This window comes from Asterias rubens, chromosome 9 (assembly GCF_902459465.1).
Source record: "Asterias rubens chromosome 9, eAstRub1.3, whole genome shotgun sequence".
In the NCBI taxonomy this organism is placed as follows: domain Eukaryota; kingdom Metazoa; phylum Echinodermata; class Asteroidea; order Forcipulatida; family Asteriidae; genus Asterias; species Asterias rubens.
Window position 1 is genome coordinate 5,996,498 of NC_047070.1, and position 27,819 is coordinate 6,024,316.

At 39.5% G+C, this 27,819-nt stretch overlaps 2 protein-coding genes across 2 annotated transcripts in view; both read left to right on the plus strand.

Annotated features, from left to right (window-relative positions):
* The window catches only part of LOC117294860 (octopamine receptor 1-like), a 31,368-nt gene extending 19,503 nt beyond the window's left edge, over positions 1-11,865 (plus strand). The window contains exon 2 of the mRNA XM_033777404.1: positions 10,184-11,865. Within this exon, the coding sequence (XP_033633295.1) occupies positions 10,291-11,436 (1,146 nt within the window). The 5' untranslated portion in view covers positions 10,184-10,290 and the 3' untranslated portion in view covers positions 11,437-11,865. The remainder of the gene's footprint in view (positions 1-10,183) is intronic.
* A 3,541-nt stretch (positions 11,866-15,406) lies between these two features.
* Positions 15,407-16,801, plus strand: LOC117294700 (octopamine receptor 1-like). The gene has a single exon (XM_033777210.1). It carries the CDS (start codon positions 15,650-15,652, stop codon positions 16,799-16,801), a length of 1,152 nt encoding a protein of 383 aa, XP_033633101.1. The 5' UTR covers positions 15,407-15,649.
* Positions 16,802-27,819: the final 11,018 nt, after the last annotated feature.

Below are 27,819 nucleotides of genomic sequence, written 5' to 3' on the forward strand. Positions count from 1 at the left end.
GTAAAATATATTGAGGTGTTTACATCCCTTTTTGTGACTCTGCATTTAACGATCAACAAGATTTGTTTGCATTTCCATCAAACTCGTCTATCCGTCAAGGCTTACGGCAGCAGGTTTGAGCCCATCCACAAGTAATGTTTTGCCACACAATGTCAGTTCCAATTTTAAAATCACTCACTGGACACATTAAAGGATTTGGGTACTTTTTGTAACACAAAACACAATGTCCACAGATTTACATTAAACTTACACCGTTTGAAGATGATATAGTAGAAAGCGTACCTTGAAATAATTAGTTAATGAGGTGCTGTAGTTTTTGAGAAATGAGTAAAACAATGTCATGAAAATACGTTTGTAAATGATTAAAATTAATTTTCGTCTCATGATCACTGAAACGAAAATTATGTTTATGACATTGTTTTAGTCATTCTCAAAACTACAGCACCTCACCAAGTAATATTTTCAGGAAAGCTTTAAACTATCATTATCTTCAAACTGTGTAAGTTTAATGTAAATCTGTGGACATTATGTTTTTTTGTCCAACAAAAGTACATAGACCCTTTAAAGGAACCCCATGTAAAAAATAAAGCCACTCCATCTACAAATTGTGCCCGAGCTAGTGTGGTGGGTCTCCTTTCATTTTGTATGCCGGTGTGGCGGTTCCAGTCTTCCGCCGTGTTCAGTTTTCCGGGTGACGTAGCCGGACATTTCACCACGTTGTTGGAACGGTTTAAGCTTTCCGGCGTGTTCAGTTTTCCGGGTGACGTAGCCAGACAAAAATCTCAGTGACCCCAAATTGTTTATTAATACGATTCTTTTCTGTTTAGTCACATTCTCTTGCCCCATCTTTACACGTATTCATGCGTACAGCTGTAAGCAGGTCACACTGCTTGTGCCACACCAAATTCTCTCATACGATCCACGCGTTCGCCACCATGACTACAGCTACCGGAGAGTAACACGGATGACTCAATACAGCACTAAAAATTGACTACTTTTGCTTGCTGTGCGCAGGCATCGCATGACGTAATGTTACCGTATTTGGTCATTCGGAAAACTGAACACGGCGGAAAGTTGAAACCGCCACACCGGCGTAATGTGATACAGTAACGAAGGTATCAGTTTGCCTCAACTGTATAATGGGTGGCTATGAACTCAGCTCATAGTATCTGTGGGAGGATGTCAGAGAGGCATCAATATTGAATTTTAATTCCACCAACTCTCTCAGTCCTATTTAAAAAGCCTGGAGAGAATTTTGTTGTATTACATTTCTACAGATTCACGTCCCAAGTCTTCCCATCAATGACAGAGATCACGTACGAGTGATGCGGCGCCGGTACAGTATTAAGGAAAACATGGTAGGCATTATGTCATTAAAGTGCGTCTGAAAACAAAACAATGCAACAAAAATCATGCATAATGCATGATATTCTTTACCATTTTTTTTTTCAAATCTGTTTTGGATTGGATTCAACAGATTAGCCTCTGGCACTGACTTCCTGAGCTAAACCACTTTCGAAGTGGCTATTTAATCTAAATTGATTTAAACCGTCACGGGGAATTGAAATGCTCAGAGTAAACACTCAAGACGCAATAGTAGATGAAGCAATGCTACGTGTCTAGAATACTGTTGATGTAAATCCATGGAATATGAAGCATTAGCTTCCTGAATATGTTACTTTCGTTTCTCGTCTGGGCATCAAGTCCGTTTTGGGAGGACAGGACCCAATTTCATAGAGCTGCTGAGCACAACAATTTGCTTAGCATGAAATGTTTGCCTTGATAAAAACAGGGTTACCAACCAAATTTCCACGTGATTTTCAGGATAAGCAAAAAACAACAGCTGAATACCAGTAACAAGCAACATGCATGAAATTGAAATTTTGTTGGTTATACTGGTTTTTTTTTATCAAGGACAAAGTTTTATGCTAAGCTTTTGTTTGCTTAGCAGCTCTATGAAATTTGGCCCAGATTGGCGGAGTGGTAATTCGCCCTGCCTTTTACCTCTGCCCCGGTTCGAATCCCACGGGGGGGATTTTTTCGCTGTACATCACAATTGTCGTAGTGCGTTTCAAATGGGATTTTTTTTCTCTCTCAATTGATTCAAAAAAGGGAATCCTCAACAAAAATCTGGAAATGTTATGAGGATGGCAAATTTTTCTATACTACAACAAATTGCCACCGGGGGCACTATGTGGATTTGGTTTTCTGTCCCTACATCGGCTCGACTCCGTGGGTTTTACTTTGAATAATTCTCCTGGATTGTCCTCAAAAATTTAAAACTGAAACTCCCTTCCTTGCCATGTCTCCATTTGGGGTCTTGCTTTATTAACATTATAGGATTTGAGGCATTGCATGGTGAGGTATCAATATATATTTGGTTTGCGGTAACACCATGTGTGTATCTACTTGCCAGGTAGAGTTGTTCTTAGGGAACTGTCTTGCTTTATTCTACTGCCGTGGAGTAGATAATCAGTCTCCTGACGATGACTAGAGCAAGCTAGTCGAAACGTTGAGACCAATTTCAGAACTGACTCCGCGGCAGTACAGTTAATTACGATCCTATAAGCTAAAGTAGTAGTCCAGTCTAATTTCTATACCATCCGCCCTGGTAATAGTTAATAAACAGGACAGTTCTTTTCAGAACTGAGAAGTCTCCCGACCCTCCGATTATCTACTCCACGGCAGTAGAATAAAGCAAGACAGTTCCCTAAGAACAACTCTACCTGGCAAGTAGATACACACATTGTGTTACCGCAAACCAAATATATATTTATTAACATTGATTAAAGCCATACTTTTGGTACAGAAAAAAAGAAATAAAAGTTCACAGATTTACAAATAATTTACAGGGTTTACAGGTAATGGTAATGGTGAAAGACTTCTCTTGAAATATTATTCCATGAAATGCTATACTTTTTGAGAAAACATTAAATCAATATCAATTCTCGATATCGATAATCACGAATTGATTTTAAAAAACATGTCATGACACGGCAAAACGTGCGGAAACAAGAGTGGGTTTTCCCGTTATTTTCTCCCGACTCCGATGACCGATTGAGCCTAAATTGTCACAGTTTTGTTATTTTATATACAAGTTGTGATACACGAAGTGTGGGCCTTGGACAATACTGTTGACGTACTCAACGAAAACAACATTGAGTGGTATCAAAAAATACTTACTTATTTTGGGTATCGAAAAGCATTGGGATGAGGAGAGTGGTACGTCCGTGTTCATTGAGCAATAGTATACCTGCCTAATGAATTTCAGCGAGAATTAATTTTTCATAAAATTAGCTTTTGAGTAGCTCTTTAATTAATTCATATTATTGCTTACAATGTCCAGTCATAATTTTATGAATATTTTGTCAAATTCGGTGACGAAAAAAACGGTTTCGTGTCTTGCAAAATATTTTCGAGAACGACATTCGAAATTAGCAACAGTGTCGGTGGTGCTGTTTGTTGTTTGTTGTTTGTTGTTTGTTGTTGTATCACATTCCTTGAAAGACACTGGACACATTTGATGTTTGTCAAAGACTAGTCTTCTCACCATGTGTATCTCAACATTATGCGTTAAAATAACAAATCAGTGAAAATTTGAACTCGATTGGTCGTCGAAGTTGCAAGATTAATGAAAGAAAAATACACCCTTGTCACACAAAGTTGTGAGCTTTCAGATGCTTGATTTCGGGACCCTACTTCTGCGGTCTCGAAATCAAATCCAAATGCCTTAGTGAAAAATTACTTCGTTCTCGAAAACTACGGTACTTCAGAGGGAGCTGTTTCTCACAATGTTTTACACTATCGACAGCTCTCCACTACTTGTCACCAAGTACGTTTTTTATGCTAACAATTAGTTTGAGCGATAACCAAGATTTTCCAATGCCTTTAATGTGCTTTTCAGAAACAAGTCGCGGTGATCTGCAAGGTCGAAAATTCAAAGACACGTCCCGTCTCTATTTATATATAACGCTCATTGATTGACACTCCTGGGTCTTTGGCCTCCAATCCATTTAGTCATCTGCCTGACATACATTTGTCTTCAAATTAAGTTATATATCTGCCTTAAAGCCACTGGATTTAATTGTTATTACTCACACTATTTGTAAGCATGGTGTACACGCAATGGGGAGCTATTGGTAGTATACAACATTGTAAGAAATGACTCCCTGTGAGATGACGTTGTTTTTGAGAAAGAGGCGATTTATCACTAAACAAATTTTAAAACCTTCAGCTGAAACATTTTATTAGGCATCTGAAAGCTCACAACTTTGTGGAACAAGGGTGTTTCCCTTCAATACTCTCTCGCAACTTCGATGACCAATCGAGTCAAAAATGGTTCACAGGTTTGTTATTGTATGCATATTTTAGGAACACAAAGTGACAATACTGGTCTTTGAAATATTATTAAAGGTGTCCAGTGCCTTTAAGACACTCAAATGTCTTCGGCTTCCCACTCAATTTAGTCTGTCTGACATTTCGTTCTCCCAAATTCAATCATCTCTGCTTAAAATGAATTGCAGTAACCGCTGAAGGTGACTTAAAATAAAACTGAATGGACAAACAAATACATGCGATGATGGATATAGGAAGTTGTTTGACTTTGATTTGTTTGTTTCAGTGATTTGCTAAAAAGGATTTATATCTGAAAATCGTGACTTTGCAACCCAATGCCCGACAAAGGGAGGGGCTCACACAAGTAAAGTCTACGAACCATTAACTTCATATAAAAACAAATAAAGTAAAAGTTAAAAAAAAACTCAGATAAACTCAACATAAATCACTTGGTCTCAAGTTGATAAATAAATACACACACACACATTAATAGTAAGGCGTAATTTTTAAAGAATAATACAGGACCACAGGCATACAGTTTTCCTTTCTTAAAAAAAGAAAAGAAAAAAAAAGAAACAGGAATTCTTTATAAGATGATGTTAAATTTGCATCGGGGGATATGAATATTAATTTTGGTTTTTAACCATACACCGATGTGTGTTATCACTATATACTCAGCACTTTCTCGAGTCCTGTGAACAAAAATACCACAGGCGTGTTACTCGGGTGGGATTCGAACCCACGACCTTTGCAATTCTAGAGCAGTGTCTTTCCAACTAGACTACCGAGGTTGCCCGGTAGCTAGAGGCAGTTCGAATCCTATGTTTTGGCAGCGGGCATTTTTTACTCTTATGCAACCAATATATACCATTGTTGCTTCTGCAATTGAACTGTCATTTCACTTTCAGGCATGCGATATAGTTATATAATTATGTTAACTAAAACCTATAATAATGCTTTTATACGCCTGTTGAATCGGCGTTCTATTTAGAAAGAGTCTAGGCACAACAAGATGTTTTAGCGAAATTGTGGTGCATGCAGTTGACGAGAATGGACTTTGATTTGAAACGTACATTTCTTGAAAGAATTTTTTTGCGAACTAGTTCCTCGAGATAAACTGGGGTCGTGCATCGTACACAAAACAATGTATTGGTTGAAATTGACCGGAAATACTCCCTTCGAAATCTAAAATAGTTCATGCTTTTCCCGTCTGTTTCCAATCATCGTGGCTTGTCGCAACACTACATTAATAACTTGGGCTAGGGTCTACAAACATAAAGGATAATGAGGTTGATTTTTGTTATGTGAAGTCAGTGGTTTTGCATGGATTGTGAACTTAATTATAAACCGATAATTAATGATCTGTGGTTTGATTGTCTTAATTTTAACTGGGTGGGGGGGTTACTATGGTCCTTGATGTGTCACTAATGAACTGTTAATTATGGTATGAAATTCCAGCTGTTAATTATGGTATGAAATTCCATGCACGATTCCACCCCTTCACTAAATACATCTAATTGTGAGTTTAGGTTAGCCTGAACATATGACGTCATTACTTCGTGGCTCGTGAGTAGCACCAAATGCTTTTACATGAACACCTGGCCCAATCCTGCCAGATGTACCTTTGACCTTACATCCATTTCACATGGATATTCTTAGTCAAATCATAAATAAATGCGCATGTACATACAACATGTACATACAAAGCATTTGAACCATGACTCCTTATGCTGTGGTTTATGTGTTTTGGTTATAATATTATGCTTATTATTATTTTTTGATTGTTTTATGTTATTGATATTTTGCTTTGGAATGTTTCTCATTGTGACTCATTGATTCCCACAGGTTTATTATTTTATGCATATGTTGAGATACACCAAGTGAGAAGACTTGTCTTTGATACTTACCAATAGTGTCCAGTGTCTTTAAACAAAATAAATCATCAAACCAACAAAAACCAGTAGGGCCTACCCATTGAATATCACTATAATAATGTATGCATCATTCATGGTCAAGTCTGTCTTTTACAGTGTCAGTTATTTGTAAAAAAAAAAATATATATAAACATACGATGCGTTACCCTATAAACGTGCATGGGTCAGTTAAACTCAAAATACACACTCAACTGTACTTGTCAATTAATATTCTCTAATAATAAACATCCATCAATATGTGACAGATTTCTTGAATCATTAATTTGTTTCTTCATGTGGAATTTTGTGATTAGGGATCGTGTCTAAAGAGTGTGCAGTTTAAAAAAATTGTAAATTATAGCTACGTTAATATGTATACACTAAAAAAAAACGTTCAGAATTGACCCGAGGGCCGTATCCATAAAGCACGGTGATTTGCAAAAGCACGGTGATTTGTATTGTGATCCTGCCCTCCACTAACACCCCCCCCCCCCCCCCCACACACACAACGCTACATTTGACGCAGTTTTACACAATGATTTCTAGCGGGAATCCCGATAGTCTGTATAAAGATGTAAGTAGAAAAAGCAATTGCTACTGTTTTATGAGTCTGACCCATTTCTTGGTCAGACAACAAGCCCGGGAAAATGTGATTGATATCTTCGATTCTGCGTTAGTTCGAAACAGTTAAAAAATGTTCACGGGTTTGTTATTGTATGTATAATGTTGGGATACACGAAGTGACAATACTGGTCTTTGAAATTTTACTAAAGGTGTCCAGTGCCTTTAAGACACTCATGTCTTCGGATTCCTTCTCAATTTAATCGTCTGTCTGACATTTTATTCTCCCAAATTTAACCATCTCTCTGCTTAAAATGAATTGCAGTAACCGCTGAAGGTGACTTAAAATAAAACCGACTGGACACAAAAATACATGAGATGGTGGATGTAGGAAGCTGTTTGACTTTGATTTGTTTGTTTCAGTGATTTGCTAAAAAATGATTTAGCCCTAGGACAAGGACAAACAGTATATCTGAAAACGTGACTTTGCAACCCAATGCCCCGACAAAGGGAGGGGCTCACACATGTAAAATCACATGTAAAATTCGAGTTCGAGTGGGTCACTTTTTCCGGGTCATATTGACTCAAAGTGGGTCCGGCCACCCTGGACCATGGGAGATTCATGCGTTCGGTCAAGTGGAAAACAAATAGGGGGTTATACAGACAGTGGACACTATTATGGTAGTTACTCAAAATAATTATTAGCATAAAAACTTACTTGGTAACAAGCAATGGAGAGCTGTTTAAAACATTGTGAGAAACGGCTCCCTCTGAAGTAACGTGGTTTTCGAGAAAGAAAAAAAAGTAATTTTCAAAGAATTTGGTTTCGAGACCTCAGAATTCGATTTTGCGGTCCCGAAGTCAAGCATCTGAAAGCACACAACTTCGTGTGACAAGGTTGTTTTTTCTTTCATTATTATCTTGCAACTTCGACGAATAATTGAGTTCAAATTTTCACAGGTCTGTATTTTGTGCAAAATGTTGAGAATACTGGTCTTCGACAATTACCAATAGTGTCCAGGGGGGAGTGTCTTTAACTCAGATTCTGCGCGATTTCGAAGAATTTCTGGGTCACGTGCTAGGCCATTCCTGACCGAGAAACACTGCAAAAAAAGGAGTGTTCCAATTGATAACGAAGAGAGATTCAAAATAAACATATTTGTTGTGTGTTACAATTTAAAACCAGTTCATGTTTTTTGATGCAGATACATAGGTGCTATTTAAACACTCTGTGTTATAAACTTTGATCACTGTTCGATATCTATGTGACAGCAGTTCCTGCAGTCTCTCACATTTAAAGGAACACGTTGCCTTGGATCGGTCGAGTTGGTCTATAAAAAGCGTTTGTCACCGTTTGTTATAAAATGCATATGGTGAGAAAGATGTTTAAAAAGTAGAATACAATGATCCACACAATTTTGCCTCGAAATTGCGTGGTTTTCCTTTTACTTTACGAACGAAGTGACGGTCGGCCATTTATGGGAGTCAACAATTTGACTCCCATAAATGGCAGACCGTGTTAGTCGACGAGGTAAAAAGGAAAACCACGCAATGTCGAGGTATATTTGTGTAGATCATTGTATTCTACTTTTACAACATCTTTCTGACCATATGCATTTTATAGCAAACAGTTGCAAAACGCTTTTCAAAGACCAACTCGACCGATCCAAGGCAACGTGTTCCTTTAAACAAGAAGGAAAAAAAAGAAGAAAATAATAAAATTAAAAAACATTTTCTTTTACTTTTTTTTGCTATAGACCTTTATCATGGTGCAGCTGGCTTGAATTTCCCCCATAGTGTTGTCAATGTTACCGAACCGAGGCTTGAAGAACAAAATAGTCTGGTTCCTAACAGCAAAATGCCTATTGGCATTCATTTGTACTTGTTTATGCTTCTGAATAAGGTCCGGTTTGGATTAAAAGTTTAGGCCATCTACCCTACTCGTCTGATGTGTTTGTATTAGTTTACTACCGAACGTTGTCGTTCTCGTTATACGCTAATTGCTTGCAGGCATGTATTGCATTATTTTATTTACATACTTATTAATGCTTCGTGACAGTTGATCCTAACTGACCTTGCTAATAATTAGCTCATATCTTTTGATATTAGAAGGGTCCCTTGGGATTTTTTTTTCTCGGATGGGAGAGTTAATCGTAATACATAGGCAGTATACACCAATTAATGAGTAATCAAAGCTAGCTAGTCTAATTAACACCTTGGGATGTCACCATCTGCCATTTAAAGGGTTCTAGTTGTGTACGACACAAGATACAAACGTCCACAGATTTATACTAAACTTGCACGGTTTAAAGATAATGATGGTAGAAAGCTGCTTAGATGGCCGTTCACTACGTGACTCGCATGTTTTACTACTCATATAATGTACATAGAAAGCAACATGCTAATCCCTTACTTGATCAAATTTCTTGAAGACAATTTTGTGTAAAATTAATGACTATTCAAAACTAGCTAGTCTAATTATTAAGAACTTGGGATGCCACCATCTGTTATTAAAAATGGTTTGAGTTCTCGTTTGGTACGACACAAAATGCAAACGCTCACAGATTTGCATTAAACTTAACACACGGCTTAATGTGCTGGGGTGCTGTATTTTTTTTTTAATTGTTAGTAAAACATTGTCAAGAAAATAACATTTGCCTCAGCGAGACGAAAATTGTTTTAGCTTGCACAACGGATTTACGCGACTCTTATGACAAGATTGCTCTGTGATTTTCACACATTTTTGATAAACAACTTGACATTACTAATAAAGCTGAAACATCTACATGTAAATAATATCACATCACATCTCCATTCAAATTTCCCAGTGAGTAGGGATTCATGTCATGACCAAAAACTTGATTTACAAAACGGTATCAAAACCCTTGAAGTGGAACCAGATTATGTTTCTTTCCCTCAGGCCTGGTTTAATTTGATTTGATTTTCGAAAATGAAAGTGTTTGAAAAAGGAGGTCAAATACGGACCCAACAACAAGACATAAAAGGAACATTTCAAAACCAACAAGAACAACAAATACAACAACAACAATTTCGGTAACACCACATGAATATCTAGGTTTGAGTGTTTGTCCTGAAAAGTACCGGTGGTTTCAGAACCAACACTACTACCGCAAGCCTCTCTTAGATATATACTTCCACCATGCAAAGTTTCAAATCCCAATAACAACAAGAAGAAGAAGAACAACAACAACAACAATAACAACATTGAATACGCCACTGAATTTGAAATATTCCGCTGCACATCATTCGACCGCAAACCCATCTATTTGACCCACAACGTAACAATGAGACTGTAAGTTAGTGTGGAACTTTCACTTGCTATTAAAACTGATGATCTGTTTTCCATTTTGCAGTTTATTTTGAGACATGACATCACCTTGCTCCATACGTACCAAGAGTGAGCTGCTGCACACATGAGTTTGACGTGGGATAACTATGGAATAACTAATGACTAATCTAAATGGAGTCGTGGACAACAGAGGTCGCTGTTCCAGGAGCTGTAACAGAGCAGCCTTCGTTCAGTTTCATTCTCCTGAACATAATCTACTCCATCATCGGTCTGCTAGGGATAGTTGGCAACTCTCTGGTAATTTTTGTAGCGGTCAGGGTTCCGTCTCTTCGCTCTGTGACAAACGTCCTGATCTGCAACCAGACAATAATCGACTTGACCAGTAGTGTGTTCTTCGTAGTACTATACCTTGTACCCAAGCCACAGGTACCTGAGAACGAGGTAGCCGCGAGTGTCTTGTGTAAGCTTTGGCTTTCAGACTGGCCTCTGTGGGGTTTCTCAGTCTCCTCAACAGTCAACCTCGTTCTCTTGACTCTGGAGAGGTACTTTGCCATCATTCACCCCATCAAGTACAGGCGAAAGTTCTCGATGAAGTGCGCCAAATGCCTCGCGCTGATACCTTGGTTCGTCGGGCCGCTGCACGAGCTCGGCTGGGCATTAGTTCATGTTGTGGACTCCAATGGCGACTGCAGCCCCAAATGGCCCTCGCTGACCCTGCAGTGGGTTCTAGGAGTGGTGTTTTTCATCGGGCATTATTTGATGCCCGTAACGCTAATGGTGTATGTCTACACCAAGATCGTTTTAAGACTTCGCCGTGATTGGCGCTCCCCTCCCCCACAAGCACCGGCCTCTGCTTCGGAGATCGGGGTGTCGTACCGTGTGGAAATAGGACCACCGGACATACCCCTCCCGAATCGTAGTCCGGCACCCGAAAAGAAACGCTTCAACTTGCTGGCCTCCAGGAGCGTCCTTCGAACCCTCGTAATCGTCTCAGTATCCTACATCATCTGCTGGGGACCGAACGAAATCATATACCTCGTGTATAACCTCGGAGGCTATGTGGAATTCAATGGGGTGTACCACAGCCTCTCTGTTATATTCGTACTGTGTAACATGTGCCTCAACCCCATCATCTACGCGTTTCATTATGAGGAGTTTAGAAAGGCACTCAGAGCAACATTCTCGTGTCATGTTTCTATACCGTGGAAGAGGCTGATGTGTTGGCGCATGCGTACAACGAGCAACCACAATGGTCCACGGACTCAACTTCCGAGCGTGACGTCAACGTTGCAATTAGCGGACACGATACAGACTTGACGGGTACGGGTACTGGTTGAGGCTGCAAGTGGCCCAGTGGGAATAGTTTACGAATATTTTGTGGAAAATATAATTATTGCTATTATGGATTTATTGTGTGAAAATGAGTGATCCATTCATATACATTTGTTGTTTTTAAACACTGGCCACTAGTTTGTATGGGCTGTTTGCATCGGTAGCAGAATAATCTTCAGATGGGGGGAGGTATGTTAGCTTTATTTTAAATGCTGAGACATTACAAGGTCAAAAGGGGTCTGCCTTTTAAGGAAAACGAGGGTCTCTTCAACCGAGTAAAAAAATTATCAAAATACAAAACGCTTTTATAAAAGGATTGGAATATATTTGAACTCTGGGTTGTTTTGGGGTGGGGGAGATCGGCCAGTAATTAATATTTGATATATTTGTTCGTTGGAAGTTTACTTAATAAATTGGACACATGATGGAACTGAGTGTTTTAGTATGATCAGTTTGTTAAAGGCACTGGATACCTTTATTAATGTCAAAGACCAGTAGTCTCACTTGGTGTATCTCATATCAATTTATTAAAGGCAGTGGACATTTTGGTAATTACTCAAAATAATTATAAGCATAAAACATCACTTGGTTAAGATTAATGGGGAGAGGTTGATAATATAAAACATTCTGAGACACGGCTCCCTCTGAGGTGACGTAGTTTTCGAGAAAGAAGTAATTTTCCACGAATTTGATTTCAAGACGTCAGGTTTTTTAATTTGAGGTCTCGAAATCAAGCATCTGAAAGAACACAACTTCGTGTGACAAGGGTGTTTTTTTCTTTCTTTCGTAGTTATCTCGCAATTCCGATGACCAATCAAGCTCAATTTTTCACAGGTTTGACATTATATGCATATGTTGAGATACACCAAGTCAGAAGACTGGTCTTTGACAATTAACAATAGTGAAATTTTTGAATTAATTGGTCATCGAAGTTGCAAAACAAAAAATACCCTAGTTGCACAAATTTGGAAGCTTTCAGATGCCTACAAAATACTGCAGGCCTGAAGTCTTTTATCAGGTTCAAATATTTGAGTTCTCCAAAACTACGTGACTCTCACAATGTTTTATAAATGTTTACGCGCCGCCTAATAATTATTTTGTGTCCAGTTTTACAGAGAGATTTCATGCTTTCTTTGACATGTGTCTGTTGTTTATGTCTGCCAAACAAGTTACAACTCGATATTCATAAATACATCAGACAGTTTCGCTATTCCTAGCGCGTCACGTGGGTGTGTGTAGCCCTTTGTTTATGACCAGTAAAAAGTGTTGAAACATGGGCGTGACACGCGAGCTTGCGCCTGTGCTTATAATACGATTCTTCATTCCTATTGGTCGAGAGCCACGACCGGGACAGTTGTGCCACATCACGCGATACGCGCGACGCGCACAGCATTCCTTTAAGGAGTTGCTTACCCGAGGGCGGCGGAGGGCTTAACCATTTCGTGGAGGGGTGTTGTTCAAAATGATAATTAATACAATAATAAACTCCATTAATTTGAAGACTTGCTAGCAAACCATGCACTGTCATGCATATTACCGCAATCTTAATAAACTACCGGGTTGCTACACCAATACCAAGTTTTGAGTTATAAAACAATTGTTACATTAGCCGTTGGGGATTTACATTGTGATGTGGTGCAATCTACTGCCATTCATACTTCAAACATTGGCACAACCCCCTTCTCTTTCACACAGACAATTCTTAAGTGTTTTACATAATCTATCAAATGGGAGCTACGGCTTTACGCGCCATCCCGAAAGACAAAGCAACGAGGTTAAAGGCACCGGACACCTTTGGTAATTGACAAAGATCAGTCTTCTCCATTGGTGTATCGCAACATACATGAATATACATAAACGTACAAACCCGTGACAATTTGAGCTCACTTGGTCCTCGAAGTTGCTAGAGAATAATGGAAGAAAAACTGCATTTGCTGCACAAGTTGTGTGCTTCCAGATGCTTGATTTCGTGAGTCAAGGAAATTTTCCACACTACGCGGCAAAACATTAAAATAAAACAAATGCGCTCACAAAAGGGTTACGCATGGTTCATACTTCCTGCAAATTCGAGCGCGATACGAAATTTGACGTCACGGCCCTGTTTTCACTGCGATTGTTTCGCAGGAGTTCAGCTCAATTTTATGAAACGAGCTAAAAGATTAACACTTCAAGGCATAGGACACTATTGCTTATTTCTCAAAATAATTGCTAGCATAAAAGCTTAATTGTTAGCATAAAAGCTTAATTTGTTAACTAGCAATGGAGAGCTGTTGATAGTATCAAACTTTATGAGAAACGGCTCCATCTGAAGTAACGTATATGTCGTGAAAGAAGTAATTTTCTACTACAGCATTTGAATGTAATTTCGGGACCTTAGAGTTATATGTGAGGTCCCGAAATCAAGCATCTGAAAGCACACAACTTCGTGTGACAAGGTTGTTTTTTTTCTTCAATTATTAGCTCGCAACTTCGACGACCATTTGAGTTCAAATTTCCACAGGTTTGTTATTTGTGCATTAGGTCATTGTTGAGGTACACCGAGTGAGAGAAGTCTTTGACAATTACCACTAGTTTCTAGTGTCTTTTATACAGACTACAACACAACGGTTTATACAGACGATAGTGTTTGACCATGATACTGTAAATGATGTGGCTAATTAGTCATACCTATGTCTGGATTTGGGGTTGGTCAGTTTCCCTAAATGATTGGCTTATTTTTTTAAATAGTTTATTATGTGAGATTTTGGATCCTGTTCGAATATTTGCATGTTCGATGTATTACCGTGAAGATTGAAATTTCATTTTCATTATTCAATTCGTGTCCCAGATAGTACGGCGGGCTTTACCTAAAATCCGGGATCTAACCTATTATAACCATGTGTCGTGATCAACCAGCTCAGTCTCTGCAATGAGCCGAGGGCGTATTGCCGGTGTCAGATGCAATTGTGTCCGCCATGCAGTACGACCGCTCCGGACACTTTTGCATATGCAATCGTGTCCGGGGCTATGCAAAAACCGTCCGGCGAGCGAGCATGCATGCACTGAACCTACGTACAGATTCAGCATGAATTATTCGCGTATTTTATGATTGCAGCGAATGCCGGCCGAACATTTCCCTTGTCATTCATGACATGCACTTAGCTTGTAAAAAAATGGAGAACGTGTTACGTCGACCAAGGGCGTTTAATTTACTGCAAGGACGGTTTTGCACGGGGCGGACACAACTGCATATGCAAGTGTATCCGGGCGGACACAATTGAATTATGCAGCAGCGTCAGGGCTGACACGATTGCATATGCAAAACCGTCCGGCAAACATTGCATAGAGGACATAATTGCATGCGACACCGGGTGAGGTCGTCAGATGCCAAAATGGAATGCTATATCTTTCTGTGCGACCGTGACTTTGGTTGAAAATTTGTTTCTGATCATTAGAATTGCCAATGTCATAGTGCTTTTCAATTGGTAGTTTTGTTTCTTTCTTAATTAACAAAAAAAATCGGTTAAAAAGAGGAATCCCTTAAAGAACAGGACATTTTTTGAGAGCGGCAATTCTAATGAGCAGAACAAAAAAATTGCTGCTGGAAAAAAAAAATAACGGTCATAATTCGTATTGCACATAATGAAGATGGACCACCATGATTTGTCTTCGTTCTCAGTGAAACTATTACACAATTGATTGCATGCGGGGCTTGGGAGCCAAGCTGCGCATTTGAGGGTACTAGCTACTAGCACATGTACAACAATTACAAAAGCTCTTTTTTAATTAGGGCCATAATAACATCAATGCGTCGTGATGTAACCAAATTAATGCCACAGCGCTGTTTACATACCAGTCATTGTACGTAACCAGCACTCATTACCAAACCACATTCCTTCACCACAGATACTGCTGATCGGAGAAGTAAACACACACCTCTGAGATAGTGACATTGACCATTAGAGCAATTGGAACAACCATATGCCTTGCTGGGAGCATAGAGCAAGGACTTTATGCCGAGAGAGCAAGGAACAACCAGATACCTTGGTGAGTTCTTAATTCCTGCTACCCATGCAATGCATAACATGGACAGAGACGTAATCACACCTCTCCGAAGATAAGTGACATTGACCATAGAGGAATTGGAACTAGATACCTTGCTGAGAGAGCAAGGAGGAACAACCATAAACCTTGCCGAGTTTCTTCCTGCTGCTCTGCAATGGACCACGCAACAACACCGAGTACCAGTATGTCGGGAATGGACGGTTCGGTACCCAGTCAACACATAGTCCTCACGATCTTCTACTATCTGATCGGCCTACTCGGAATATTAGGCAACACTCTGGTCATTTATGTGGTCGTCCGAGCACCGTCTCTTCGCTCCGTGACCAACGTGCTGATCTGCAACCAGGCCGTGATCGACCTGACCAGCAGTCTGGTGTTCGTGGTGATCTACCTGCTCCCAACGCCTGCCGTACCGGAGTCCCAGTTGGCAGCGAGTGTGTACTGTAAGCTGTACCTTTCGCACTGGCCTCTGTGGGGGATCTCGGTCAGTTCAACGGCGAACCTCGTCCTTCTGACATTAGAGCGGTACATCGCCGTGTTCCACCCGATCAAATACCGGAATAAGTTCACCAGGAGACGAGCCCAATGCCTAGCCGTGATACCCTGGTTTATCGGTCCACTGCACGAACTCGGCTGGGCATTAGTGCATAGAATAGACTCGGCGGGCGATTGTACTTCAGACTGGCCCTCACAGTCGCTTCAGATGGGTCTCGGCATCCTGTTCTTCTCCGGACATTACGTGATTCCCGTCACGCTCATGATCTACGTGTACACCAGGATCGTGATGAAGCTGCGCCGTGATATGGGCCCATCGCTCCCACCAGCACTTGTAGCAAATCACGCTGCTAAAGCATCAAACCTCCTTGCGAGATCGGACAAGCCGAACCCCAAGAAGCCCGGGCACCTTGCCAAGTCCACAAAACGCTACAGTACCCTGGCCTCGAGGAGCGTCCTTCGTACCCTCGTGATCGTCTCAGTGACTTACATTATCGGCTGGGGTCCAAACGAAACCATATACCTCTTGTATAACCTCGGAGGCTATGTTGACTTCAACGGACTATACAGCAACATGTCCGTCGTATTTGCTTTGGGCAACATGTGCCTCAACCCAATCATCTACGCGTTTCACTACAGGGAGCTAAACAATGCTCTGAGGAAACTACTCCCGTGTACATGTAAGTTACGATGGGAGAGATTTGCATGTTGGCGTAAAAAGTCCCAGTATGAACTCAGGGGGAAGTCTCCGACCGTTGCAACAATCACGCCGTTATCTTTCCAATCCACCGAACAGCTTACGAAGCTTTGAAGAACAGATACTTAAATGCATGGATACTATTGGTTAAGGACCAGTCCTTTCTCTTGGTGTATCTTAACATAATATTCACAAAACAACAGACCTGTGGAAATTTGAGCTTAAATGGTCGCCGAAGTTGCGAGATAATAATGAAAAAAAAAAAAAAAAAATTGTCACACGAAGTTGTGTGCGTTCAGATGCTTGATTTTTCGAGACCGCAAAATATTATCCTGAGGTCTCGAAATTAAATTCGTGGAAAATTACTTCTTTCTCGAAAACTATGGCACTTCAGAGGGAGCCGTTTCTCACAATGTTTTATACCATCAACCTCTCCCCATTACTCGTTACCAAGAAAGGTTTCATGCTTATAATTATTTTGAGTAATTACCAACAGTGTCCACTGCCTTTTAAGGTTTCCTTTGAGGCAAACTTCTTAGCCATTATCACCCACCCTCTCCCGAGTGAACATTTTGGAACATACAATAAACTCTACATGCACTGTTGCTCATCAACCGATATAGAGGCAAGTTATTCAAACGTCCATATTGGGACGTTTTTAATGTTTCATTTATAACGTGTGTTTTTATTTATTTGTTGTTATTTATAAAGTATGTTTGGCAAAGATATCTGACAAATATATTTCAGACAGAAAACTCAATTGGAACTTGAATCAGGTTCATGAGCAGTATTAATGTTTTAAATTATTGTAAAAAAAATATATCGAACACAATTATTTACCTTACTGATTTATTTATTATTTATATTCAAATGTACAAAATTATTATGTAAGTACAAGAGTAAAAACAAAAACAAAGCAAGAACACCAAATTGCACATTTCCAGACTTATTTAATAACGATCCAGTTTATATATATATATTTCTAATATTAGCTATTTTACCCCTTAGTCAAACCGTCGCCGTGAAGCGATACGCAGCAATACGAGTTGAGGGGGGGGAGGGGGCGTGTAGAGAAACCAATTGGGGGTATTGCTTTATGGTAGTGACTATAATATTATTCAAGCACTAAAAGGCTTAAAGGCAAAGTAGTACAATTGTTTTGTTTTGAACCGTTCGATTGTTTGAATCCAATATAAAAACAACAACTAATTGTTGCAAGGTCGCGCGTGTCCGTTTCGGTAATATGTTTATGGAACAATACATGCCCCTCGTTAATGGCTACTGGTAATTTGCATAGCGATTTATTTTTTTTTCGTAAGAGGGTTAAATAATCGCTATAGCTTTCAATACTTGTATACCTCGCTCAATGCTCATACTGATACATTGCTAAGGCGTTGGTTTTAGACAATACCATCATGATGAAAGACATTTTCATTTCTTGTTTAAACAATGATGAGCGTTTTGTTGGGTAAGTAGAGCTATATTTATTTCATCATCAATTGACATTTCAAATGTGAAGGAGGAATTAATAATGATCTATAAACAATAAGATAGATCATGACAAATGCATAAATGATTGACTATCAAGGTTTCTGTTTATGTTATCATTCTCCCACAAACACAAGATAGCGAGGTTTCATTACCGCATTTTACATCAGTGTATGATTCGATTTCTTTTTCTGAAAAGAAAAAAAAAATGCATATAGGTTCCAACCCAACCCGTCCACTGCTAGCTTATATCTTTTTGAGAAACTCACTATAAACAACAACAAACAACGAATGCTTGTTTTCTAAAGCAGACACCAAACCCGACCAATACAATAAATTTACAAACATAATTCTTCCCTCACCACCCCCACCCAACAAAAACTGCGATCCGTTTACAAACTTCTTCTGATAGCGCCCTCTTTTGAATAAAATTCGTCCAGCCCATGTTAATTCACCAAATAGTGGGGACAATCTCCGAGGGAAAGATACCCCTAAAAGGACACCGGTTTGGGGGTAAACACATTTCTGGGGAGGGTGGTACTTTTCGGGGTAATATTTGCAACAAACATTAGTTAACAGCTGACCTGCAAAAAAAGGTTGATGGAATTTGGCATATTTTTTTGAAGATTCAGACTGCAATATTGTTCAGAATCGTAACAAAAACTGCAAAGGCTCCGGGATAATGAGTGTTTCCCATACGAAGCAAAGAGATTTACATGATCGGTAGTGATGTTCGCCTTGTATGTTCAATGAGCTACGTGCGAAAAATTATTTTCGGTTTGATTTTAGCGCCGAGTACGTCATTGTGTGTTGGATTGTGGATACAGTTACAATGTGCGTGCGTCACATTACAAGTCGAGTGTTTTTTCTTCGTAGCTTCACTGTTTGGTTTGACTTAATATTGTGTGTTCTTTAAAATAGTGATGTACCCTCACAGCCAAGAAGTTTCCTTGCTTTAATATTTTTCCAATGGAAGTGCCTTTCAAAAATAAAAAATGACCTTCTACTATAATGTCTGTTATTATTATTATAAGAAAAGATGCGAGCAAAGCTAATCAGCCTTGGCTACACAATTCCCTCAATGTCAAATTGACATTCTGTTCCGTGATGGAGTAACTCACAATTCATCCCTTTCTGAAGATGATTTTCTTTCTCCCTTTGTCCTTTTTTAGCGACCTCGGTAAACAACGTCCAGTGTCTATTATCCATCTTAGTCATATTTTTCTGTCTCCAAGCTACGGAATAACATACGGTTGCACTTAGGCCAAACAATCACCACTTGGCTAAAACTGATTGGCCTTTGAAAACAAATGTATATAAATTAACCCTTGACTGGTCCTATCTAAGCCGCAGACAAATATGAGTCTTTCACTGTTCTTGGTTGTAATCTTAAGGTAAATCGACTGATGTGCAAGTCTATCATTTTCAGTAGAAACTCTTATCATTTATGTGTCGTCAAACTTCATTGCAGTTTACAATTTGTGCGTGTGATCCTCATCTTTTACCGAGAGTTCAAAACTGAATAACTACATGTATTTGCAATCAAGATGGAAGACATCCAAGTAAGCAACTCTTCCACTGAGATACAGCCGAGTGACTTTCAAATAGACGTGGGCACTTACGTGTACCGTGTGATGAGCAGCGTTTCTTATTGTGTTGCTCGGAGTGCCTGGAAACTCTCTCATTCTCCGCGTTACGTGTATGGACCGATCCGGCCTGTCAATCAAACTGTGCGCGTTCACCCTTTTTGACCAATCACAGCAATGATTGTGGTCGGACAAACTCGGTCATGCGTGCGCGTATATTTGGCACGCGCGGCAGAATCGTGCAGAATGTCATTGGGAGTGCTTGTACACGTGTCTTGCTCACGTGCGCGGTGGGCGGAGCTTAGTGGAAAGCCGGAACGGTCCAGTGGTCAAAGGCGATCAGGACAAGCACACACATTCTGATCATGTCGTTGGCTGTGATGGATCTGGTCATCTGTTTATGTTAGGTCTCTGATCTTATGTACGACGTCCTTACTCTATCAACTGGTCAAAAATATAAACATAAATTGTTTGAGATAATCGAATGGATTGAGGAAAACTCCATGTTTACTTCTACTGGTCTCACCATTATGATTGCACTTGATCGTTACGACTGTATCTGCCGCCCGCAACGGCGATTTTTTAATGCAACAAGAGGAAAAGCTGCAGCTTTAATTTCGTTTCTGGCTGCTTCTGTTCAACAGCTCCAGAATTCACCCAGGTGCTTATTAATGTTGACATTCCTATATTGGACCAAGTTTCACTGGGCACTGCACTAGCCTATTTGATATTTTGCATTTGTGGTCATCATCATTTCTTACTCTAGGGTCTACATGGCAATTCGGAAGCATATCAAAGTTGGTTTACCGTCCAAGATGGCCAACCCCGATGTTAGCCCTCCTAAGATCGACCAACAACCAAACCCAGTTGCTATAACTGCACCAATAAAACCAGAACCAGCTTTACTATCTGTTCCTGACAAATCAGGCAATATGTCACTTCAGAAGATATCAGTAGCATCTATTTCCTTGGTAACATCATCATCAACAAGCGAAACCAAGGCGGCCTCAGAGGGTAGCAGTGAGAACAACGTCCACTCCACTACGTCACAGATGAGCACGAGTGGGTCCAAAGTTTCAGATCAAGCGCATCGTGACAACAGAGGGCGTCGTGTGAAAACAACTGGTGCCCCTTCTCTGCAGCGGAAGACCACTAGAATGTTGTTGATTTCCAGTGTGGTGTTAATGGTGACCTGGCTGCCATATTGTCTTTACCTCTGTGTCTATTTTGCTGACCTTAATGGGTTGAGTACCAGCCCAATAATCGTAGATATACTGTGTCAGTTTTTTTTTTTATTTTATACGTGAACAATTTCTGTAACCCCATTATTTACGGACTTGTAAATAGACGGTTTCGAAAAGACTGTGTGGAGTTGCTACGCAATATTCACATTTGTTAGATTTGAATAACCGAAACATATCCCCTGATTATAGAGCCATAACATTATTATAAAACCATCATATAGCCACATGTATAACTATAATACATAATAAGTAGGGTAGATGACCTTAGCTTTCGATCCAAACCGGACCTTCTGCAGAGGCATGATAAAAATTATATACGTGAAAATGTACTGTAACCCAATTATTTACGGACTTGTAAATACACGATTTCATGAAAGGACATGGAATATTGACTCTGGTAAACCTGTTTATAGCATGATTTTCCAGGTGTACATTTCACAAAGAGCTTTACGCATGGACGTAGTCCTTCGAGATGTTAAACATTGGAGGCTATCCTTGGTTAGGACAAGAAACTCGTCCCAACTCGAGATATTATGAGACTAGTCTTAACTCTTTGTGATTGTCCTGGCTGCCCATGCATTGTGTGAACCAAACCACCGTATTCCACAACTTGCACATTTTTATGTTTACCTAAAGACATGTATCGCCACCTCCCCCTTTTTAACTTTATTTTAACGACTTGATTGCAAGTTGTGCATAAAACTCCGTGTGCTAAAAAGACGTGAAAAATGCGTAGGCGATTCATAGTCAACCTTTTTGAACTCGGAATGTATTACCACTCATTGTGTCTCTCAAGCCGAATTTCCCGCGGTTGAATGAACAGACAAACTAACAAACATCTAATTTTGTTCAACCTTATTCAATCGCCGTTGACCTTCACCTAGACTCGTGTACAAGTCGTTGAAAGTTTGCCACGATGATATAGTGACTAAACTCTTCTATTCTGTTTCTTTGAAACTGCTGCACCCCGCGAGATTTCTGCTCTCACGACAGCACCCGAGAGCCACCAGTCTCGTGAGAACAGTTTCGACGCTCGGTCTGGTCATGGAGGAAGAACATTCCTGCATGGTCTGGTTTAGTAAGAGCCGTGACCGTGACAAACATCCGAACGACTTGTCCACAAGTCTAACCTTCGGCTGACTTTCTTTAAGAATATTTTGCTTGAGTTTGACTTCGCCCACATATCTTGCATAACTGCACATAATAAAAATGATGCCCTAACAACCACTCTAACAATCAATCATGGTCGTGATACAGTATTACCACACGATCAGGTAACTTGATCAACAAAGTAATTTCACCTAATAACCTCTTTGGATTATTGAATACATTAAACATGTTCACATATTTGCACGTAACTTACGGTGGAAAACGTTGTTATTTTTTTGCCTGACATTCTATAGTCTTGTTCTCGCGAGTCCAAACCACAAGGTTGGAATTTTCGTTCACTTTTTGTTTTACTCCGATGACCGATTGAGCTTAAACCTTCTGGGTAAAAAAATAAATCTGTACAACAGGCATGACTACAGTGTGTGTTTGATTCATAAGATTACAACTCAGACAAACCTCCAACGAATCAACCGAGGAAACGAAACTCGCAAGAAAGAAACAACACTACTACCAATTTAAACACAATAGCTTGATGTATTTCACTTGATTTAACTGTTAAAACAACATTCAGCCATACAGTTAGTGCTATAGACGATGTGACCTCTGACGTCACTCGAAAACCATAACATGATTCGCGCGCATACCGCCGGGCAAAACCATTGGGTGCATTCGATTAGCTTCCCTGGGTCGACCCCGATGTGGCGTATTTTATTTTTTTCCAGGACGAACGTGGGCACATAATTACCCCACGTTCGTCCTGGAAAAGTCGCCTATTTTGTTTTCCAGTACGAACGTGTGCAGATGTTTACCCACGTTCCACCTGGAAAAAAACAGACGCATCATCACGTGAGCCTTCTCGTCGTGACGCCAGTGCACCTCTCGGGTCAGCCCCAAGTGACCCTATCCACAAGTGGAATAGGCGACTTTTCCAGAACGAACGTGGGGTAATTGTGTGCCCACGTTCGTCCTGGAAACAAATAAAATACGCCACATCGGGGTCGACCCAGGGAAGCTAACCGAATGCACCCTTTGTAGAAAGTGTATGCATTCTTACCATGACTACGCGTCTTTTTGTCCGGCGAAACATGACGTATACAGTGTTTTTTTTCACCAGAGGGCGGTTTGAATGTAATACGAAGAATAGGAAACGACCAGAATGCTCAGTTTTAGAGGAAACCACTAATGAGGAAAGCGCATTTCAGATTAAATGGAACACGTTGCCTTGGATCGGTCGAGTTGGTCTTTAAAAAGCGTTTGTAAAACCGTTTGTTATAGAATGCATATGATTAGAAAGATACTTTAAAAGTAGAATATATTGATCCACACAAGTATCACTCGAAATTGCGTGGTTTTCCTGTTTGACCGCCGACAAACACGGTCGGCCATTTATGATAAATGAACGACCGTGTTAGTTAGCAAAGTAACAGGAAAACCATGCAATTTTGAGTATTACCTGTGTGGATCATTGTATTCTACTTTTTAAACATCTTTCTAACCATGTGCATTTTATAACAAACGGTTTTACAAACGCTTTTCAAAGACCTACTCGACCGATCCAAACCAACGTTTTCCTTTAAGGCTAGTCTGAGGGGATTTGAACCGGGGAAATGACAAGGCAGGAACATACACCACTGAGCCAACCTGAAGAATTTTGAGAGCAGCAAATACATTTGAGCCGACAATTGTGTAGGATGAGGTTAAGAAAACTAAAACTACAACGTACCTCTTTTGAGGGTTTTAAGTAGTAAAATACTATAACTGCTTTAAAGACACTAGTCACAATTGGTAATTGTCAAATACCAGTATTCTCACTTGGTGTATCTCAACATAACATGCATAAAATAACAAACCAGTGAAAATTGGTCGTCGAGGTTGCGAGATAGCTTCAAAAGAAAATCACCCAATTGTCACACGAAGTTGTGTGTTTTCAGATGCTTGATTTCGAAACCTCAAAATTCTAAATCAGAGGTCTCGAAATCAAATTCGTGAAAAATTACTTCTTTCTCGAAAACTACGTTACTTCAAAGGGAGCCGTTTCTCACAAGGTTTTATACGAGCGCCATGAGCGCCTTTTTATGGCGGATACCGGTGCTGTATAAGGCTCCACTGTTATTATTATTATACTATCAACCTCTCCCCATTACTCGTAACCAAGTAAGGTTTTATGCTTACAATTACAATAGCGTCCACTGCCTTCAACACCCCACCCAATGTCTAAGCAAAGACGCCCTCTTGTGGTTGAACTTAAAATTATCATGGCATACGCACTTCGATGCCGTTTTATAAAGACCTTTTAAAGATTCAAACACAACAATTCCAACGTGTAAGCCAACTACTACAAAGCTTCAGCAACAACTCATTGTTTAGTTCATCAACAACACACAAGTGTTCAAGTAACATCACATTTGACGTAATCATTAAATTCAGTCACGCCTTGCGAAGAATGGCATTGAGACCGGGTGTGGTAGGAGATTCTGTCCCCCGGAGATTTTGGTCCCCCAATACGGCGAACTGTGTACAAACTCTGTCTGATAGCGCCCCTTTTGAATCCTCCTCCTCGAGGTCATGTTAAAGACACTGGACACTATTGGTAATATTGTCAAAGACCTGTCTTCTCACTTAGTGTATCTCAACAGAAACTGGAGCTCAATCGGTCGTCGAAGTTGCGAGAGATATGAATGAAAGAAAAAACACCCTTGTCACACGAAGTTGTGCGCTTTCAGATGCTTGATTTCGAGACCTAAAATTCTAAATCTGAGGTCTCAAAATCAAATTCGGGGAAAATTACTTCTTTCTCGAAAACTATATATGTCACTTCAGAGGGAGCCGTTTCTCACAATGTTTTGTACTATCAACCTCTCCCCATTACTCGTTACCAAGTGAGGTTTATGCTAATAATTATTTTGAGTAATTACCAATAGTGTCCACTGCCTTTATGTTCCTACAATAGGGGACAGAATCTCCGGTGGACAGAATTCGAAGAAGTTGAGCACATTCTCTACTCTTCCGAATGATTCGTTGCGACTTTGCATGTGGCGTTAAATCCCCATTAGTGATCTCAACTGGCATATCAGAGTGCCGTGGCAACGGTAATATCAAGAATGGCACGTGACAAGTGTTCCGCCAATCAACATAAAATAATCTGTGTGTTTATCTGCTAAGCACATCAAGATCACTGCAAAATAATTACTAACCTCACTCAAATTTAAGCAACGTATTTATCTTATCTGAGCTAATAAATACATTTTGGTTTAATTTTTATTACACACACAGTTGGACAATTCAGCAACTAGGGCTAGGGCCTATTATAACAAAATAAAAAATAAAAAGAGTAAAAAACATATTTAACATGTTTTATAATTGTTTCTAACAGTAACAGATTGCACTAACGCAAGCCAGCATGGAAAAAAAAAATGTATCGGTTCTTCATTTAAAGGTATTATACACGATTGTAAAGATGACGAAATAGTGGCAGAATGTGTTAATGAAACTTTGGAACTTTAGGCTGTATCCGTTTTGTGGGTCAAGAGAAAATACTGACAAACCTTGCACAGTTTTCAGCATTTAAACACAGCGTCCTTCAGTGGTAACAACCGGGATCAGCTGTTGCATTTTTTTTTAAGTTTTCAGACACAGTTTTCTCGAATGCGTCTTCGTTTCAGAGGAAAATATGTCACAGAAACAGGCATGGTTCTGTGAACTTCTTCAAGAGTAAGCCTTTTGCCTAAACTTAATAAATTATTGCTTTATTTCCCTTTACCAATCCTGTAAAACACCTTTAAGGATGACATTTTATTTTATTTTAAGACTGACGTTTTGTTTTCTTCCTTTTTTCGATTGACAGTGGTTTTGGACGGAAACACTATGCAGTCAGATTAATAATTCCTCACAATTTATTTCTTAAAAATATAAAGATAATTCTGAGATTTTAAATTGATATTACCACACACAATCCCACAGCAAAAACAACACACGCATTATTTCTTCTTACACATCGTTTACTCATTGCACTCTGAGATGGATGCTCAATACTTTATGTCTAAGCTATTTATCTAAACAAATTTTATGGAAGACAATTCTTGCAGCAGGTCCCAAAATTATCATGGGGTGAAATTCCATTACAGAGTAAAGCCGAAATGAAAATACTGGAAAGGGTAACAAACATTTCCACAATTTGTTCTATCGTGAACGTTACGTCATGATTTCACATGTCAATCAGTGGTGAATTAACAAGAAGTGAAGGGGAGGGGGGGGCAACCGCCCTGAAATGTTTTCCCCTCTTGCCTCCAAGTTAGATCACAAAAAAACTCACCAAAGAACGTTTCGTTAATAACCCCAAATAATGTATTTTGCTCTGCTGCCACCCCCCCCCCCCCCCCCACCCCTCCAAAATAAATAAAGATACAACTTCTGGTTCGATGACACACACACCATAATGTTCATGTAAACAATAACTAAGCAACACAACTTTATGATTCTCTTTTCTACTGAATATTTTACTTGAGATAGGTACTGGCATAGGGCAGCCCACATACGCAGGGTAGCTAAATTCATAGAAAACAAAATCCATAAACAAACGGTCATAGATCAGATGGCGTAGAGATTATTTTTGACACAAATAAATAAATCAATATCAGGTTGCAAAGCTAAAAAACGTCACTTTCCAGACTGTTTACATCCATCGTCACCATGCAGGCGTCATAGTCAGACAAATATCACGCAGTGAGCAAATGCCACTGTTTTGACAAAGTTGGTACACTCTAAAAACTTTGGGTCAGAATTTACCCGGATCTGGTTCCGGTTAACCCGTTCCTGTGTCAGCATGAACCGGAGTTTGTGTCAACATTAACAAGAATTTAGTCAAACACGCATAGTTCGAGTTAAACAAAAAAATATGGTGTCAGGCTGAATGAAACTATGCAAAAAACAACAACTATCTTTTGATTGTACACACAAAATTGACGACTGTACATTATTGATCAACTGAATAATTGAATATTTAGGATGTTCGTAAATAATTATGAGCACGCTGCGAGCCATTGAATGATTGTACAAAGTATAAAGTCCACCAAAGAAGATTGTAATAATAATACTGTGAAACTAAGTTGAATTGTCCGTATTAATTGTGCATTAAGCAGGGGATAGTAAGATACACAGTGTCTATGATATTAGGCAACGCTTTCAGTAAAACATAGTATGAGAAAATCTGAGAAATATCCTGACAGCCCCCACCGGACCCGGATCAGAGTCAATTCTGACCCGGATCTGTTTTTAGAGTGTAGCACAGTGGTAAATAACTCACCCCTTTTTTCGAAACCGTTACCGTTTTGTTTTTGTTTACATTTTTAGAAAAACATTTTGGTCTATGCTCAGTTTAAAGTGTCTAATGCGCTCAATCAAAATAAGACTAAGCAAAACTTAGGAACACTTTGGCACACACGAAACCGTTGATACTTTCCGAAACTAACATTAGGCCTATGCTATATTATTGAACTTGAGGTCAGGACAGAGCTTAATTACCAAAACTATGCTGAAGCTAAAATGTACACTGCAATAATGGTCGTGACCTTGACTAACATCGGAATATCTTCAAAAGATTAATGTCTGTTCTTGTTATGCGTTTTTTTTTTTTTATATTATAATAGACACTGGATACTTTTGGTAATTACTCAAAAAAATTGTTAGCATAAAAACTTACTTGGAA

Coding starts and splice junctions, on each gene's coding strand:
- LOC117294700 (XM_033777210.1), top strand. CDS start 15,650: ATGGACCACGCAACAACACCGAGTACCAGTATGTCGGGAATGGACGGT.